The sequence below is a fragment of the Crassostrea angulata genome, chromosome 8 (assembly GCF_025612915.1).
Source record: "Crassostrea angulata isolate pt1a10 chromosome 8, ASM2561291v2, whole genome shotgun sequence".
Lineage (NCBI taxonomy): Eukaryota > Metazoa > Mollusca > Bivalvia > Ostreida > Ostreidae > Magallana > Magallana angulata.
In genome coordinates this window covers 38,802,069-38,821,727 of record NC_069118.1, presented here as the reverse complement: position 1 = coordinate 38,821,727, position 19,659 = coordinate 38,802,069, and the positions used below count along the sequence as shown (strand labels likewise).

The window sequence follows — 19,659 nt, the reverse complement described above, 5'->3', positions numbered from 1 at the left end:
CTAAATGACGCCAATCTACGGGCTTTTTTCCTGTCGTTATTGCCATATGGGACGTTGATTAAAAGGTATTACTGCAATCATGTGACGACAATTGGTGTTCATGTAGGTTACCAAAAACACTCTCAGGCAAACATGCTAATTAACCGAAATATTCTTATACCTACAAAAGTACAAATTGAACAACAAAGTACTTTTTGGATTACAGAAAAGTATACAATGATCTTGACCTCGAATATAGATGGTTACGTGCTACCGAAAGTCCAAGCTCATGCTAAAATGGTTCTATAAACTTTTTACCTTTTTTTTCGTTAACCTTTTGTATATATTAAGTTAGCTGATATGTTTAAGGAGTCCCTTAGATGCATGTATCTCTACCTCGTGAGGTCCAGACTGGCTGTGGTTTTATTTTATTTTTAAACAAATATAAAATTGATGCATTTTATTGTCGCATTTGTAGTTTTTGGTTTAAAAAAAATATTTTACATGATTACAAAATTGATGCATTTCGTGGCCGAATCTTGCAAGTTTTGACATTTTTTAAAATGACTATTCTTTTTTTTTTTTTAAAGGGTCGTTTCATCATTAATGATCAAACAAAAAATCTTTATAGAAACAAAAACCTGGTTTAAAACATTATTTTATATATGCAATTTATTTATTGAATTGATTCAGTTTTAGAATCATATTTGATGTTGGGTTGCAAGTTTAAGCTTTTCTATGTTTTTTTTTTGGCGAGTTTTTTTTTTATTTCATCGGTTAATTTCAATGACGTAATAATGCTTAAAAAAATAATGAAACGTTCGTTTAAAAAAATCATTACGATACTTATAAAACGATTGTGAATTAAGAAAAAAAATTGGTGCAAAAGAACCAATTGATTTGAACTGATAAAAATTTAATTCCATTATTTAATAAAAGTTTTCAAACGTCCAAATTAATTTAATTGTAAGAAAAATTTTGTTTTCAAATTAGGCGATTTAATTCTTTTCTCCATAAAACATATAGGATACCATTTATTTATCTTTTTTTCTTAATTGTTCATTTTTACCCCACGACGTTTAACGCGGATACAGAAATATATTTTTGGGGGATGGCATGGATCCCATATGTACGTTCACCTTCCATCACTGCTGCATTTTTCTACTGAAATAATTCCAGATCCTCCACCAATTCTAAATCCACGAATACTTGAGATTAACAGGCACGTAGCGGAGGAGGGAGGGGGGGGGGGGGAAGAGTCTTATCCTTGACAAGCTTAAATAATTTTTTTTTACAACTTCTCAAAAATCCTGAAAATCCTAATCCGTGCATCCATTTGGGGGGGGGGGGGGGGGACAGTTGTACCTGAATATTTAACTTCAATTTCCAATTTTACTGTCAATTTTCTTCCTTTCACTTCAATTGTTTACATGCTCACCAAAAGGAGGGTAGTGGTGGTGGTGGTGGGGGGGGGGACTCCATGTTAATTCCACTTATTATATATATGTTCAATTTAAGAAAAATATTTGCTGCCCCCCCCCCCCCCCCCCCCCCCCCCGGATGCTATGCTACGTGCCTGACTAAGAAGGAGAAGGTTTTTGTATATATATATATATCTATATAAAAGTGCAATTACCCAGACCGTGCGTTGGCTGAACTGAGTGGTAATGACTTAATTTGTTATGCGGGAAAAAAAAAGGAGGAATATTATTCTGGGGACAAATAAGTAGACTTAAGTTCTGTTTATTGTTATCAAATGGGTTTCAATAAAAATAATATTGTTTTTACTAAGGGTGATAATGATCTTGAAAACTCGGAAAACAACAAAAACACAACAGCAACAAAACAGCTTAGACTAAACCATACAATATCTATAAGTTCAAAGAATGCATCAAAGGACACATAAACATTGATTTAGCACTCGTTTGGTTTTTTAAATTTAATGCGATATCTCAAGAAAGCTCAAGTAACATATTTGGATTGTAATATACAAGTTTTTGCATTATCTAATTTGTTGTAGAGAGATTTTTAGACATGAGAAAAAGGAAAAATTCATCCATCCATCCATCCATCCATCAGTATAAATTTCAATCAAACGAGTCCACCACAAACCACACCCTTCCATCCCCCCGGGTCTTGTATGCGTCATTACTGATAAAAAATTGTTCGAACAAAGTAAAAGAATGGGACCAAAACAGCAACTTTAATTCGATTTAATAAATAACTTACAACTATGCATTTTGCTTCTCACCTTTAAAAGAAGTTTTGAGAAAAAACCAACAAAGTAAAACAAAACCCTCAGTGAACACCGAAATTTAAATGTATCTTCAATCAGTAAGACGATCACCTGTGTCGCCATCTTATTGTAGCGATGCCATTTTGTTTCCATATGCGTCAATGTTCAAAATATTCCATAAGATTATTTGATATACATTTTATTGAAACATTGTCAAAGATTTTATCATTCAATATTCGTTTGTTTATTTCTCTCTCTTTAAAAGCAAGTGACGACACACGAAAAATCATAAGAAAGTCACGAATACTTTTACGCATAGGACTACGTAAGGGACAAATTATAAAATGTCGTTGTGTTTTTAGTATGAGAAATTCAGAATGCGTTCCTTTGGTAGAACGCTTACTTTTTGGATAATCTTTAGTTCCCTATCTACATTGTGTGAGTACAAATTTTATATCATTTGATAGTTTAATTTCATCTCAGACTAGTGAATTTAAGTAAATAAGTTAAAAATTATTGAAAATAGTTAAAACACAAAATTATAATATACATGTTACAAACCAACAGGAAGCTTTAATATGATGTTCACGTAGTAATATTATTGTCTGATGATAATATCCCCCCACCCCCCTCCCCAGGTCAGTCCATTCTGGAAATATCGGATCCCCCAGCGCCGGGAGACAAAACCATTTACATCGAAGAAAACACTCCACCAGGAAATGAAATCTCTCCAATGACTGTTAACTATGATAATGGTGGAACACTCGTGTATGCTCTCATACCGACCGGAGTTTCCGAGTATATCGAATTGGTAGATAATGGGAATCAGGCTACATTGAAGTTGAAAAAAGCTTTAGACTTTGAAGTGACGAAACAAGTTTTGTTTAGCGTTCGGTAAGTATAAATTTTATCAAATCAATTACTTTATACATGTATGTCGTGTTTTCAAGACAATATATCCGATTAAAATAAAATAAAATGATTTTATTTATATATTTATCTATTTATTTATTTATTTGATCTATTTTGAATAGTGTGTCTGATAATCTAGGCTCCACACCCGACATCGCAGAGTTCGTACTGAATGTTCTACCAATGAACGAACACCCACCCACGTTTTCACCTTCTCTTCTCTTTCAAAGAATCGACGAAAACACTCCCAATGGTACAAGTAACCTACACAAACAAAGACACGATAATTAAAAAAAAAATAAATATTAAAAAATTATACAGACAATGTTGCAGAAAACTCTTTGTATATTGAAAACTTGCTTTAAAATTTCCCAAAACATCTTCGGTGTTCATTATTCAATTAATGGAGGAATACAATCTTATTCCGCTTTTGTTTTTTAATCTTGCAGATGCATTAGTAGCAACGCTAACTTGTAATGATCCGGATGTTGGTAGCTCCGGGTGTTTTAATTTGCGAATAACTTCCGGTGATGACGGTATACAAAACAAGTTCAAGTTGGGTGGCAACCAGCAGATCAGGACAACGAACACACCGCTAGATTACGAGACCAAAATGTTGTACAATCTAATTATTGAGGCGACTGATGCGCCATCTACCGGTTCCGTTAGAACAGGAACGATGACTCTCGTTGTCGCCGTGGATCCTGTGAATGAGTTCGTGCCATCTATTGTTGGACAACCGCTTGGCAGAAGAGTAAATAAATGCACATTTCAAATGAATAAATTCTTTTATATCTAAAAACAGACAAAAAGAACCCTTGTCTTTAATAAGCCGTTTTCTTTAATAAAAACTTCAACGTCAGATTATTTTTCAAAGTGATATATACGTAATGGATGACTGATCATGAGAAACAGTTCCAAATAAACTTTTACATTTTTTGTAAAACGATTGTAATTTTGAGTCAAATCAAAAATCGACTTTTAACTCACAAATTTATTAATAATCATTTGAAAAGCAAATTGGCAATTAATTTAGATTCAATTTTAATTCTTAATATAAAATATTCCAACAGATTGAAGAGAATGTCCCGCCCGGTACAGAAGTCCTGGATGTTGACGTCACAGACAATGATAAAGGAGATCACGGGAAGGTCTCGTTTGAAATGACGGGTATGTGGGGGGGGGGGGGGGGAGAGAGAGAGAGAGAGAGAGAGAGAGAGAGAGAGAGAGAGAGAGAGAGAGAGATGTACGTGAGTATTTTATAAAATATATCTAATACGCCTCGCTCTAAGTTTTTATTTGCCATTAAACCTTTGTTCTCAAGGTAAAAGTCCTTTTAAAGGTTTTACGATAAGAAATCTAAAACCGCAATGTCAAGAAATAAAATCAAACTGTATATTATGCAAACAACCTCAATTTCTTGCATCTATCTTAGATTTTGTTTTCGTTTTACAAAACCCAGCCGGAAATACGGGAGATGTATTCATGATAATGGAAGATTCTGGACAAATCTTCACGAAAGGTTTCCTAGACTATGAGACCACACCCTCCCACTCTCTGACGATCAGAGTGACGGACGGGGGTGGATCATCCAGCACTGCCGTAGCTACCATTACCCTGGAGAATGTAGATGACAACCCTCCCGAATGCTCAAAACGCCAATTACAAAAATCCATAGCTGAAAACACTACTGTCGGAAGCAAGGTAAATGCGCATGCCGAAGACATCTATTTTACAAAAAAACATGATAAATTGACTTCTGTCGGCGAGAAAAAGATCCTTAAAGTTTGTTTATCAGATAGTTTTTATACAAGTCATGTGTTATACCTTTTTTTCTATTGGTACAATAAAAAATTTTGAATTTGTTAATAATCATAATTATCAGTATTATTATAATATCCTGTATTTATAATGTAGTTTGCATTGATTATATTTTGTTTTCATGCTTTCAGATTCCTTATAATCATAATGTATTTTATCACAGATTGCCGCTATTGATTGTTCAGACAAAGATGGGTCAAGCTTTCCATTAAGTTACAGTATTTCCCCGCAAGGTTATTTCGTCATAACCGGAAGTGGAGATTTACAGGTTAAACGAGGTACGCAACATGTGACGCACTTACTTAAACAAAATGGAAAAAAATAAAGATTGCAATGCCTGGTACATAAGAACAAAAACACAATACTTGTGATGATTTCAAAATAAAGAAATCCAGGATACAGATGAATACTATTGACGAATATTAAGAAGTCACGTGCATGCAAAGTCATTGACGTAGTTATTTTTAAAAAATATATAAACACTCACTACAATTATAGTTGATTGACAATTTGGTACATTAGTGGTTGAATGTTCATATGAGTGGAATTTTTGCATCCCTGAGCATAGTGTACACAATTTGCTGTTCCAAAAAAAAAAATTGGAGGCCATATTGGTTTGACATAATTATGTTGTTTTTTGGGCACAGGTTTGGACTACGATTCAGGAACCTACTCCCACAGCCTGACCGTAGAGGTTAGAGACTCGGTACACACAGCAACGGTAAACGTCTTAATACTTCTGACGCCCATTAACGACAATGGACCCAATTTTCTGGCACTCAGCGTTGACGTCAGAGAGGACACGCTAATTGGAGCAGAGATCGCCACAGTATCTGTCATTGACAGTGATGCCTACCCAGATAATGTCCACCAATTTTCAATCGTATCAGGTAATTCAGACATTATAACACCTTGACCCAATTACTTGCTCTGGTTTAGCAGGTATAGATCTCTGGTACACGATTTCGACCCTGTAACCTGATCTGGTTAGCTATGCAATTTTTTCTATACGTGTAAAATTAATTGTATTAGATGATGCCCATATATACATGCATTTATATCACTTTTACACGATTATGTTCAAGCAGCATACTCAAGTAGGACCGATTACATAACACCTGTTTACATGTAATGAAAGAAAATGGTCCGAACATACATATAGTATCAATATTTAATTATTAGTTTGACCCGTCATAGCCAAATGAGATTAGCAGGTCTGTTTAATACGGTCTTGTCGATCAAAGAAAACGTTACAAGTTTGATTGTTGCCTTTCTTGCTGCCATCAAACATTATTAACATAGCTCTAGCTCTCAACTCCCTTTCGGTTAATATACCAGCTACTGTTGTTATTTGTCTATGAAATGTATCGATGCCAACCATTAACCATTTAAAGGTTCTTGAATGCTTGCAGGGTTTCTTACATGTAGTTCCATCAGGGTTTTGAGTCAGTTTGAAGCCGAAGAAGGCTAAATGATTTGGGCCATTTTTAGACTCTCATTGAGACGAAGAGATCGTATAAAGATACAATATTTTAAGTTATTTTTTTGGGTTTATTTTCCTACCCTAAATTGTTATTTAATATCTACAGGTAGATATGATAGGTACATAAAAACATTGGCGGGTTTTTCTTCAGAATTTTGTTCATTGTATTATATATATCTGACAAATTAATAAGTTTATTTGTAGATATTTTGTTAAATTATGATATATGTTATCTTGTTGAAAATTGTACTAATCATCGGATCTATTGTGACAATTTAGATATTATATAGTGTTTAAAGTAAGGTTGCATCTGATTCTTTATCTTAATATTACTGGTCAGTAGTTTTACTTGATGTTTGAAAATTATTTTATTCTGAAAAATAAAGAAAGAGAAAACACGTATCTATAGATGTTTTTTCTCAATTCTACTGTACATTTGTAAACATTCTATATAATGCAAAAATTACACCCACGTTTTGTATTCCTGATGGCTCTATTTTAAACAGTCTCTAATCACTGTACATGCATATCAAAATGAATTTCAGAAACCAATAGATACCATTCTTGCATACGCTTCACAAAACCTTTGAATGTCAGGCCTAGGCGTGAGGCGAATATCCATGTTCTCAAACCTAGACGTTGAGCTAAATGTATTTAGAGTGTCTTAACTTTTCTTAAGATATTCCCCAGTCATGACCTTTAAGTTTCTTATAACAAAATATCCATGCCATTACAATTTTTTATGCAGTGGAAAACGGACTACCTGATGACTTTTTGATTGACAGTTCCAGTGGTAAAATATACCTTGCACACAAACTTGACTACGAGACCACGACATCCTACAGGATTACTATATCTGTAGACGATGGTGGAGTTTACCAGGTAGGTTAATAATTGTGGTGCATTTAGATTAGCTGCTGTAGATTCCTAATTTAACGCGAGGAATTAATATTCACGTAAAATCGCGAGAAGCAAGCCTAGCGGATTTTAAAATCTCGCTTTTATATTTCAGACAGATTCGAACTATTTAAAATTAGAACAAAAATCGATTTTAAATATTCTCGCGATTTAATACAAAGCAGCGGAATCGCGAAATTAAGTGCTTGCGTAAAATAAGAAATTTAAAGTGTATAGCAAAATTAATTTTTTTTCATCATTGAGAATGTGAATTTTTCTAAAAATATATTTTGTAAATGTTATATTGGTACATCATCTCAAATCAAGCATTAATTTTCGGTTCACTCTGCTGACCAAAAACCCCTTGGCTTGCCAAGATGATGTTATTGAGCAAGTTTGGTATAATTTATTGGCTGTGAAGCATATTACTATAATATCTATCATATTATTTTCTATATCATTAGCACAAAAATAAAGCAATAAAGCATTATTTAAAAACTGAACACTCAAATTTTCTTTATAAAATCTGGAACAATGCCGCGTACATCATCTTATATGATAAATTTATCCATAATTTTCATCTTAAATATTAATATTATGAATGTATAAAATAATTACTTTGCGAACAATGTTACATTATAAACTTTCCACAGGCATGTACTATGAAATGTAATTATACATTTGTACTTTCAAACTGCGTGCGGCATAAGACGACAGGAAAAGTGAATGTTTACGTACAGAACGTCAATGATAACCAACCATTGTGTCAGAATTCTGTGCTGACAGCCTCGGTCTCGGAACTAGCAGGTACTGCTCACGGATTTTATTTAGCGTGTACAATATTTGTTAGATAATGCTTTTATACGGCGGATTTTTCCCCCAACAATATATATGACTGTTTGTTTATTAATATTGGCACAGTAAATAAATCAATAAAAAAATCAACATCAAAATAATTCAAAATAATTTATTCTAAATTCAAATGAAACTACTGTTTAATACTTTGAATTGTAATAAAATTGTTTTTCTTCATAAGCTTTGGCTATCAATTTGAAAACCAGTTGCTTAAATCATTTTATGATGATACGAATGTAACGAAATTTGATATTTATGATAAGTTTACCATGAAAAAATACACCATTAGATTGATTTTCATACAGATGCTGGTTTCGTTGTCATCCCAAATTTGGGTTGTTCAGATCGGGATCGAGATGCCCTCTCTTATTCTTTCAATCAACAGCCCAGTGACAATAGATTCACAGTGTCTCCTTTTGGAGAGCTTAAAGTTAATGGTAATGTAGTTTAACTTTAAGTTATAAACTATAATATAGTTGAATATGTAAATATGATACAGTATAATTAAAACGACGATTAAAACTAACTAAAACTTAAATATGAAGACATCAAACAAACCAAAAAATTACCAAAACGAAAAAAGTCAATATATTTTTAAATGATTTTTAATTGCTGATACATATGTATTATAAATTTTGGAATGTTGAGTTTTGTGTTATTTATATTTTGTATAAGTACATGTAGAAGCAATAAAGAAACTTACTTATATCATAATAATTGCTTCCATAATAGGTGTATTGAATTATGAAGAAACGCCATTTTACAGTATAGAAGTCTCGATTAACGATGGAAAATTCACAACAGTTATTTCGATAGCAGTCGAAATTATTAATCAAAACGAATGGCCACCCACTTTCCTTAAATCAGGTAAAGGACCGCTTTATACATGTATTATTACTAGTATCACACATATACAAAAGATTGATCTACATTTTGGTAAAGTTTAAGGCGGGTGTAAGGCCATCTTTTACACATGTGAACCAAACTGTAAAAATATTTTCAGCTGATTTGTCTATGCCCAAAATTTATGAATCTGCTGGCAAAGGATACAAAAGCAATAACTATGAGATTTTACGATTTGTTCTCTATGCACATCCTTAAAGAAGCACAGTACAATGTGTATTTTAATCACTTTGAACAAAGCAATTGCAAACATAAAACTGAATACTGATTTAGAAAATCTTCAAATATGAGACGTTGTCATTGGTGTCCACTCTACAGCCTACAACATTTAGGAGAAAAATGTTGAATCTTGCACATTTATCTCGTAGCATCGTCTCAAAAAAATTGGCACGCCATCTTTTTTAGAACAAGAAAAATTCCAACCCATGCTTAGAATCCTGTGTCTATGAAGGCACATTGACGTTATAATTTCATAGAAATTAAATAAATATATGTCAGTTCAAAACAATATGTGTGGAATGTACCAGACCAATTTTTTTTTTTAAGTTTTAAATAATAAGAAAATATACATATATTATTCTGTGATTATATAACTTCAATGTACTTAATTAGACACATAAGAATCTATCGTGTCAACTGTTAGTTTCTGAGACCCGTTTTAAGAATAGGGTACCCTACTTTAAGGCAGAGCTGCTGCTACAACCTTAATGGCCAAGCTTCAACCTTTTTCATCAACAAATGGTTTTAGAGTGGACACCAATAATATTTCAAATTTTTTCTTCGATTTTTTAATGTTTAGTTAAGTTTGCAGCTGACCAGTTCTAAGGGATTAAAAATCTTTCGACAACAGTTTTGATCAATTTTTGGCAGAAATTAAAGAAGCAAGTTCTAGAAATGTGTACATTTTTTTCATCAAACGTACAAGATGGCCGTACACCCCCTTAAGATGTTAATAAAAGGAGAAATTACTCATTATAAAATATCGACGGAATGAAACAACTTTATTTTACTACATTAAGCACCTCAACTTCACTACCAAACTCCATTCATAAAAATCAAAACTTAAAAACAACAGCATGTATTAGACAAACCACTTTTTAGTTACATGTAATGGACGTTAATCAGTTACTTTTAATGAGTATTCATCAGTTACTTACCTTTCCCTCTTACCAAGCCGTTCAAGTATCGATACCAGAAAACCAATTACCAAGAACTCCTGTAGTAACCGTTTCTGCAATAGACCGAGACAATGACCGACTTACATACAACTTCCGAACCACGTACAGGAATTTTGTTTTGGATTCCAACAGCGGCGAAATTTTCCTTACCACTCCTTTAGACAGAGAAATGGAAGATGTTTACGAACTTCACGTTTTGGCCTCTGATGGAGGTAGGCAGTCTACTGCTACAGTGATGGTCGAAGTTATAGATGTGAATGAGCCTCCTCAGTTTACTAAATCAAATTATAGGTAAGTTATTAAGAAGACCTGGTGGTCATCATAGCCATTATTAGACTACAGTTCTCCTTGAGAAGACTAATAGCTCTTTATAAAAATTTGGAATAATAGCCAATTTTAAAAGGTTAGTTAGTTCTGATAGTTAAGTTGTTGACCATCCAGCAACATTGAACTATTTTATATGAATATTATAATTGAAAAAAGTAAATAACCCCCCCCCCCCCAAAGTATACTAACACACACTTGACAATATTAATATATGTTTGGTAATGCACATCACTGAACATGCAATTAAATTTTTAACATTTTTCAATTCATCTTCATTTCTTAACAAAGCAAGCAACGTATTGTTTTTATTGATATTGATATTGGAACGCAGATTTATCAGGTTATAATGATACATACATGCTATAAGTTTTAAGAGAGCTTGATGGTATTGAACGATTTTAGACTATACTGATCTCCTAGGGAAAAAAAAAACCCTGAAAAAATGTTCATAAAGACATAAGAACGTATTCAGATTTAAAAACTTAAATATGTGTACTTTTTCTTGACCAAATTATAGTCTGTACAATTATTTCTTGACCAAATTATAGTCTGTACAATTAACTATAAAAATCATATCTGAAAATGTAAATTAAATATGATAGGTAAACTGTTGACCACCCAATCTCCCTACATATTGCACTGTTATTAATGGTTATACCTTCAGGTTTTCTGTAAACGAGAACACAGCGTCAGGTCAGACTATTGAGTCTGTAACAGCCGATGATAAAGACACGACCGGGGACAACATGAAGCTAAGTTACAGCATAGTATCGGGCAACGGAGAGTCCTTCTTCCAAATTAACCCAAACACTGGAAAACTCATGGTCGATTCACCACCAGATTACGAGGTTGCAACAGACGTTCTTTTGCTGATCAGAGCGACTGATAAAGGGACTCCACAGCAGTCTGAAGTATGCTCTGTAAGGATTGAAATAAAGGACATCAATGATAATCAACCAATGTTTTCTTCGAGTACAATTCAGATATGGATACCAGAAGACGTGGCAGTTGGCAAATCAGTGACACAAATATTCGCTTCAGACAAAGATTCCGCGCTCAACGGCAACAACAAACTGAGCTATAGTTCTGATTCAAATGTCCCCTTTGAAATTGACCCAAGCAGCGGAGTTGTGACGGTTACGAATGATTTGGACAGAGAAACTACTGAAAGGTACCTCTAAAAATTTGCTTTTCTATACTGGGGAAAGTTCGCCCTTTTCTTCAATTATGGCCGTATAAAATGTTGATATTATACATTTCTTTTCAGATATGAAATGATAGTCATTGCTACTGACAAAGGGAATCCGCAGTTAAGTGGGACTCTTACAGTCGATGTGCTCGTCACAGATGTTAATGACAACCCACCATCCGTCATTGGAACTTACGACACAACAATACCAGAGGACTTTGCAATTGGTATAACGATTTTCTCAATAAAGGTTCAAGATCCAGACGATAACAGCAACTTCAACTTTAGCATTCTAACTGGAAATATTGATTCTAGCTTCACTTTAGACCCTACAGACGGATATCTAATATTGTCATCTAAGCTTGACCGGGAGCTCGTCGAAAGGTACGAGATCGTCATACAGGTAGCTGACGTAGGCGATCTATCGTTTTCCACGTCTGTGACCACTACTATAAATATAGATGACGTGAACGATGTTAAACCTGCGTTCAAATCGTCTTCGTACGATTTTTCCGTGAAAGAACATACAATGTTAGCGACAACAGTTGGAAAAGTGGAGGCAACCGATGGTGATGAAGGAGAAAACTCCAAGTTGTTTTATAGTATAGCGACTCTATGGACAGGAGGGGACGGGATGTTTGCTATAAACCAATCGTCTGGAGAAATATATACGATAAAAGATTTAGATCGCGAGATCGAGTCACAATATTTATTGTGGATTCGAGTTCAAGATGGCGGATCTCCACCATTTTCCACTGAGATCACCGTAAACATTACTGTGGAAGACATAAATGACCAGACGCCAGTATTTGAAAAACAAGCATATAAAGCATCAATACTAGAAAACTTGGCGAAAGGAAGCAAGATTCTGACAGCAAAAGCTTTGGATTTAGATGAGGGTTTAAATGGTGAGGTGATCTATGAGATAGATTTCACCACACAGGAGGGTATATTGGCGGAACAGTTCTTTGGTGTAAGGTCGGAATCTGGAGATATCATTCTAAAAAGACAAGTTGACCGAGAGGTATACCAGGAACTTACGTTTCCTATGATTGCAAGGGACAGTGGGGCTCCACCAAGGTCGTCGAAAGTTAACGTGACTATCGAAATCATAGATGTTAACGATAACAGGCCTCAATTCTTGCCCCAGTTCTATAATTCAGAGGCTTCGATGACTGATTATTGTGACGCAGTTATCACCACAGTAATAGCTGTTGACAGAGATTCTGTAGCAAATGCCGTTATTAGTTATCGACTTAACCCAACAGAGACTGATTCTCTGTTCCAGGTGGATAATTTTGGTAAATATACAATTAAGTGACTCTAACACATTCTAATGTTTATTTAAAAAAGCCCAAAATTGAATAACCCATATATGTGAGCCAAAAACATTTGTATAAAAGTAATGCTTCTTGATCCGCTGTTATGACTTTCACAATATAAAATAAATTTCATTTAAAAACTAATAACGTTGGAAAGTTGTACACTTCTTCCTAATTTGTCTATTATCAAAGATAGAATTTTTCGAAGCAAAAAAAAAGATTTGAGATTTTTTGTATGCTGATACCCCCCTAAAAATAAAAATCAACAATAACCCAGACCAAACAGAGAGACCCAATGCGTCATATAAAAGGGAACCGGTTGGTTTCGTCTACCGATTATTTGGATGTATTCCGACCGCATATTATTCATCAATTAATAAGCCAAAACTACAAAAGATTTGTGAAACATTTACACACTCTTGTTAATTTGCAAACATTTTCAAACGCTAAGATACTTTATTTATTTATTTATTTTTTTTACATCAAATGCCAAAATCGTTAAACAAGTTCCGCGACATTGGGGCAAATCTTTATATGGGGAGAAATCACACGTTACACAGTTACGTAAAAATTGTTTTTTAACGTGCGATATGAATTCGGACCAAGATGCTTTATTTTTTATCCTTTAAAACATTCAAAATAATCTATTACAAGAATATCTTTGAAAGTTGTTTAAAAATTGCAAGTATTTGAATCACAACTTTAAATGTAACAATATGTTACTTTAAAAAAGAAAACAATGCATTATATAGTTGATAACCATTAACTTATGTTATTACTTTTTGCAGGAGATGTTAAATCTGGAAACCAACTGACAGAATCTAAATACGTTCTCCAAATCGAATCATTTGATGGAGGAGAACCTCCACTTACTTCTCTAAAAGATGCTTTAGTAAGGATTGATACATTTGAGTCAGAAATGGTAGTTATCACGTTTTACCTGCAGTTGACGTTGGTCACTTATTTGGCAATGGAAAATGAGTTTATCGACCATTTGCAAGAGGTATTCAGAGAAGATTTTCCTACTTCATACGTTCGACGCTGGTGCATTACGGACAAAATACAGTAAATACTTTAATCCTGTTTACATGGACTTAGATAATAGACATTTTTGGTCTTAAGTATTCATACTGAAAAAGCGAGCAAATACCGCGAGACGATTTATATAAATATTATGTAATAATTTCGCAATACACTTGCAGAAAAAAAACCTTATAGCTGCTTATTTTTTAATTTTAAAGTATGTATTATCGAGCGTTTAGATTATTTGTATCGATATATATCATTAATGTAACCAACATTTGTTTTGTTATTTGTTATGAAGTTTACGAAAATATTTATGCTTTTAATAAACCCGATAAAAAAATTAAATAAAATATATGGATGCGTTTCTACCATATTAACCTTTTGTGTTTAAGGTACCTCACTACACCTTGAAATAGTTTCTCAAATAAGCATGATGGCATAATGGATAAGAAGTATATTTGTCAAATACGCGAAAAAATGTGCAATTTTAGATAAAAAATGATATTTTCAAAAATTTCATTCGGTAAACATGAAGCCAGGCGGATTGAACTCATGACCTGCGGTTGACAAGCCTTTATACTTTAACCACTGAGCTATGACGATATACATCTGAATCGATTGATACAAACAGTTTAACAAAACACTTAACTCGCCATCTTGTGACGTAGGGTCTTAAAAAAGTATAAGTCTCGGTGTAGCGTACCTTGAGAAAAAAAACCCTAAATGTTTATCAATTTAATGCTACTTCATAGCTTAATTTCATGGATTGTAAAGTATCATACTGAAGCATGATTTCGTTGTTTAGAGAGGATATACTATCTTAAATATTTTTACTTTTAACGAAAGGGTGAACAATCTGTCTGGTTGCAACTAAGATACTGAACAGGTTAAGGTTTATTATCCAAAGCTATGAACAAAAGGTGCTTTTTCTTTCCATCATTGTTTTATTGACATTACTGGACATGATTTATTAGATAACAATATCGTGCAAATTATAGTATTTATTTTTGTCTTGAAAAGTACGTAAAGAAACCGTATGAATATAAATCATATCCTTTGAACAATGAATTAAGTTTCAGAAATGATACTAAAACGATCCATAAAGTAAACTTTTACTGTAGCATTCCACCTTAAGAATCCACAGGAAACCAAACTGTACTTGGTTTTTTATTTTATAGGTCAGTTATTGTACATGTGTATGCTGTAAGAAATGACATCACAAATGACGTAAAAAATTTGCAGTTGGAGAAGACGTTCTTAAAAAATGGAGACCTTATAGAAAGATTGCAACTGAACCTCAACGAAATTCCTACTGTTTTAGTAGAAGGTAAATCTTAAACATAATCAAATTGATTGATTATATTTATTATTAATTTTTCGAATAGAAGAGGGATTTGAATTGGAACGAAATATGCTGCTAGTAGATTATTTTGTTCTACAATACACAAGAATACGCTGTTGTTTGGTCAATTATATATCTAAATGGTTTTAGAAGGTAGCTGAGTAAACTGACCTTGAAGTTATCATTTTTTAGTATACAACAATGCGTTGACTTTATAGTACAACTTCATTCTAAAGTAAATATCTAAATTAGAAACGTAAAAAGAGCAGTATTAAGATGACAGAAATGTGTAGGTGTACCAGCAATGCGTATCCATCGGATAAAAATACTTGTTCATATTTAATTTACCTTTTCCAGTTCCTTTTCCTTTACCTATCAGTTACATTTATCTCTTATTTAATACAACAATCATTCAAATGTAAGAAAACAAATCCAGATCAACAGTAGTTGGTGAAAAGATACGCAGTTGAATTACTTTTATTACAATGTTTCTATTTGACCTCATTCCGGTCCAGGAAAGACATGGGACAGATTTCAGGTAGAAAAAGTAGTACCATTAGGAGAAACGCTCCTTTACTCGCCACCCGATACCGTTACACAAGCGGAGGAAAAAGATGACTTGGGACTTATTTTGGGACTGACCTTTGGTCTTCTGGCATTGCTCATCATTTCCGTTTTCATTGTTTACCTTGCATGGAGACGAAAATGGTGTAAAAATAGGTGAGTTTGGTAACAGTCTTGGACCTCATAATAACCGTTATCTACTTGTTAAAATTTGTTCTAGACATAACTACAAATCGAAATATGCTAAAATGACATATTTTTTGCAAATATCTGGCGAAGTACTTCTGGTTTTTTCTTAAATAAACTATGATAGCATGATGTAAATTAATCAAACAAGTTTTACTTTATTCATAAGCATCTACAATTTTGCATTTTACGTACATGTATGTCTTTATTTTGGTACATAAACCTGAAAATATTGTAGATATTTATGATTTGTGCCACGGATTTGGGTTGGATAAGAACAATGTGATTATCATAATACAGTTATCCTTACAATTGTACGCATTGCCCCCTCCACAATGCACCCAAAATTATTGCTTCTATTATCACGTTTGGCAGAAACAGTAGGATTCAACAAAATTAATTATTGACAATGTAACTACATGGACATACAATTTGTTGGAAGAAAAGATAAATGATTACACTTTTTGTTCGAAAAATTATTCTTATGTTATTATTGATTTGTTAATTTATTAAAAAAAACCACTGTGCAAATATTGGTGCGAATAAAAAGCTAATTGTACGTCATATCACAACGAATGTCATACGAATATTTTAATAGCATTGCATAAATGTTGTAAACACTATGATCGTTATCATATCATTATCTTTGTATCTATTTATTTTTCTAAGCAGTAATATAATTTGCAATCTTATTTTTTTAATCACTTGAATACAACAACCATTGATTAATACGACTTGCTTAGAATATGATTTATTTATTAGTTTACAGAAATTAATTTGTCAAATTTCTATAATTCTGAACCATCGGAATATCTTGATTTTTTGTATCCGTTTTCTTACATTGATTTTCGTGTTTTTTTTCAGAGATTTTAACTTTCTTAATTCCTCTAAAAATCCTCGCGTACAGATAATAGAAATCAAGAGTTTGAGCGATAAATCGCCAGATGATGGCGACGAGGTGACCGGAGGTAAGATCAAAGGAACGAAAGCGACGTCAATATTAGCCGTTTCCCCGCTAAAGCACACTGGTACGTGTTTTCATGTTTTTTTTTTTTTTTTTTTATAGTTTTACTACTTAAATTTTCTGATAGAACATTTGGTTCATGAGCTGCTGAATGTCAATTTGATTCAAAGTTCATCAGATCTGGGCTCGCTGGTCGAATACAAGGAGTAAAACCGTAAAGTTTTGTAATCGCAAAACTGTTAAATAAATGTTACACATTACTTTATATTCAAGAGGCTTTAACGGACTTAAGCTAGCGTTTACATTTAAGTGGAATAATTTTAGAATAAGAGAACAACGTATTCATGACATATTGATTTGTCTAAAAAATGAGGATAGTATTAGACAAAGTTTTTTTTACTCAAGTAGATGCATATGTATGAAATGTGTTTTTGTCTGAAAAAATTATGATTTACTTAAGAATTACCTAAACCCGAGAGGGACACAAATGAACCATTACTGAATATACCGAGGTCTCAAGCGCCCGTCTTTATGAAAACTTCACCCAATTTATCCATTCAAAGACCGGACACCCCAGTCTTTGGGAAGACTTCGCCTGACTATTCAGGCATCTCATCGAGGCAGGAATTCAAGAGCGTCACTTTAAGCCCATCGTTATTTGGGAATCCAATGTCCAATACTTCAACGCCCGCACCAACAAAACCTGTTTCATTTAACCCAAACAGAGGCGTTGATTTTGGTATGTATTAGTAAGAAATATCTTACCGATGTGTCCTATTTATTAACGCAAATTTGATTAATAAAAATATGATTTCACACACAACTTTGTTAAAAGTGCGAGAATGAATGCTAGTTTAAATACAAAAATTTCTTAAATTGAGTTTATAATGTATATTGATTTTTTACTTAAAACTGTAAGATTTAGGTTGATTTTTAATTGCAAAATATTTAACTAGGAACAACCTTATTCAATGGGAGCATTTCAAATATGATAAAAATTACAATTTTTGTAAAATATGCAATTTCATTTCAAATTTTGAGTCATACTTGTTTGTGAAATCATATTTTAAAAAATGGAGACTTGATAGAGGCAGCCAATAAATATTGGTGAGTCGTGCCAACTTATAAGTGTTGATTACATTTAATTACTCAGATATTTTTGACGGATTCTATTTTATCATACAATATATGTACACTTTAATGATGTAGATGATATATGATAAAGTTGGGTATTTTCTATGTAAGTTCTATCATAATAAATGGGGCTCGGTCACCACATTTCCTCTGCCCCTTTCTTATTCACTAGACGTTTACTCAATATCATCAAACATTTTCTTTAAAAAATCAACATATTTCTATCAAAAGTCACTGGTTGGATGTATGAAGAAGACCCTGTAACCAAGACCAGAAAGTGGCTTCGAACCCCCGACAACGCTTCTCGATAAAGCTCAAAAGGAATGGCGAGAAAACCCCCCTGAAATATCACATTTATTAGTAATATGCGACAGTTCATTATTTTAATGAAGAAATTTAAGTTTAAACAAAAGTGAAATGTATCATACATGATTAAATTATTTGTTGACTTATCATGATAGTTAATGTACATGTTATGTTATTTGTAATGAATTGATGTTTCTGTTTATTAAATTATGACAAATATGTAATAAGAAATCATTTATTCTTTCAAAGCAAATTATATAAAATTGCATATAAAAATATAACACAACGCAGTGAATCTTCCTGAGTTTTCATGTGCAAACCAAAATTTAATGTTGTTTTGCAATATATCAAAATAACATGTACGTCAAAATACATTTGTAGAAACCAATGTACATGGCAAACCCCAACGAGATGTTAACACACGTGCTCAATTAGGTTCCGTTTGTCCTTGTCTATGATTGACGATGCCCACAAACATGCAATATATGAATATTAACATGCAACTGAAAATAGAGCATAATGTAGAAGGGGAAAATTCTGAAGTGTATCCCCCAATGCACTTTAACTATTGTTGACGAATGTTTCCTTATTCCAAAAACAATTGTATTTGAATTTTTTAAGTTGTTAAAAAAAACAAAAAAACAAAAAAAAAACAAAAAAAAAAAACAAACAAAACAAACTAAAAAACAAACCAAAAAAAGCTTTGGTTCTATTTACGGTTGGTAGATTTCAAAATACCTAAATTATTTGAATGCATACAACTTCCAGATTTAACAGAATTGTTGTGATTCAATGTTTCTTTAGTCTCTTCAAGCTCATTCAGTATATAAAATTGTATTTTCTAATAATCAGACGTCACTGATTAATTTTCAAGTGAAACTAAAACAAAACCATATAACATCAACAAATTTGCAAACACATTATCTTTAAAAATCTTCAACAACAACGTAGCATATGCAACAACAAAAACAAAATGACTTGTATTTGGAACTGAATCATTGAAATACATATATATATATATATATATATATATAT

At 32.8% G+C, this 19,659-nt stretch overlaps 1 protein-coding gene across 1 annotated transcript; it reads left to right on the top strand.

The window, feature by feature from the left end:
• The first annotated feature begins 2,880 nt into the window (after positions 1 to 2,880).
• Positions 2,881 to 19,647, top strand: LOC128161807 (protocadherin Fat 4-like). The gene is made up of 20 exons (XM_052825214.1): positions 2,881 to 3,109; positions 3,250 to 3,380; positions 3,577 to 3,881; positions 4,201 to 4,297; positions 4,590 to 4,831; positions 5,112 to 5,226; positions 5,596 to 5,838; positions 7,180 to 7,313; positions 8,039 to 8,135; positions 8,489 to 8,620; positions 8,916 to 9,050; positions 10,261 to 10,555; positions 11,256 to 11,762; positions 11,859 to 13,081; positions 13,891 to 14,167; positions 15,307 to 15,455; positions 15,986 to 16,190; positions 17,085 to 17,248; positions 17,645 to 17,923; positions 18,550 to 19,647. Exons 1-20 carry the CDS (start codon positions 2,949 to 2,951, stop codon positions 18,627 to 18,629), a joined length of 4,971 nt encoding a protein of 1,656 aa, XP_052681174.1. The 5' UTR covers positions 2,881 to 2,948; the 3' UTR covers positions 18,630 to 19,647.
• The last annotated feature ends 12 nt before the right edge of the window (positions 19,648 to 19,659 follow it).

Bases quoted from the DNA above. Each gene is read 5' to 3' on its own strand.
- LOC128161807 (XM_052825214.1), top strand. From the start codon at position 2,949: ATGACTGTTAACTATGATAATGGTGGAACACTCGTGTATGCTCTCATA. The intron at 9,051-10,260 runs GTAAAGGACCGC...CCTCTTACCAAG, and splicing joins ACCCACTTTCCTTAAATCAG to CCGTTCAAGTATCGATACCA. The intron at 13,082-13,890 runs GTAAATATACAA...TACTTTTTGCAG, and splicing joins GTTCCAGGTGGATAATTTTG to GAGATGTTAAATCTGGAAAC.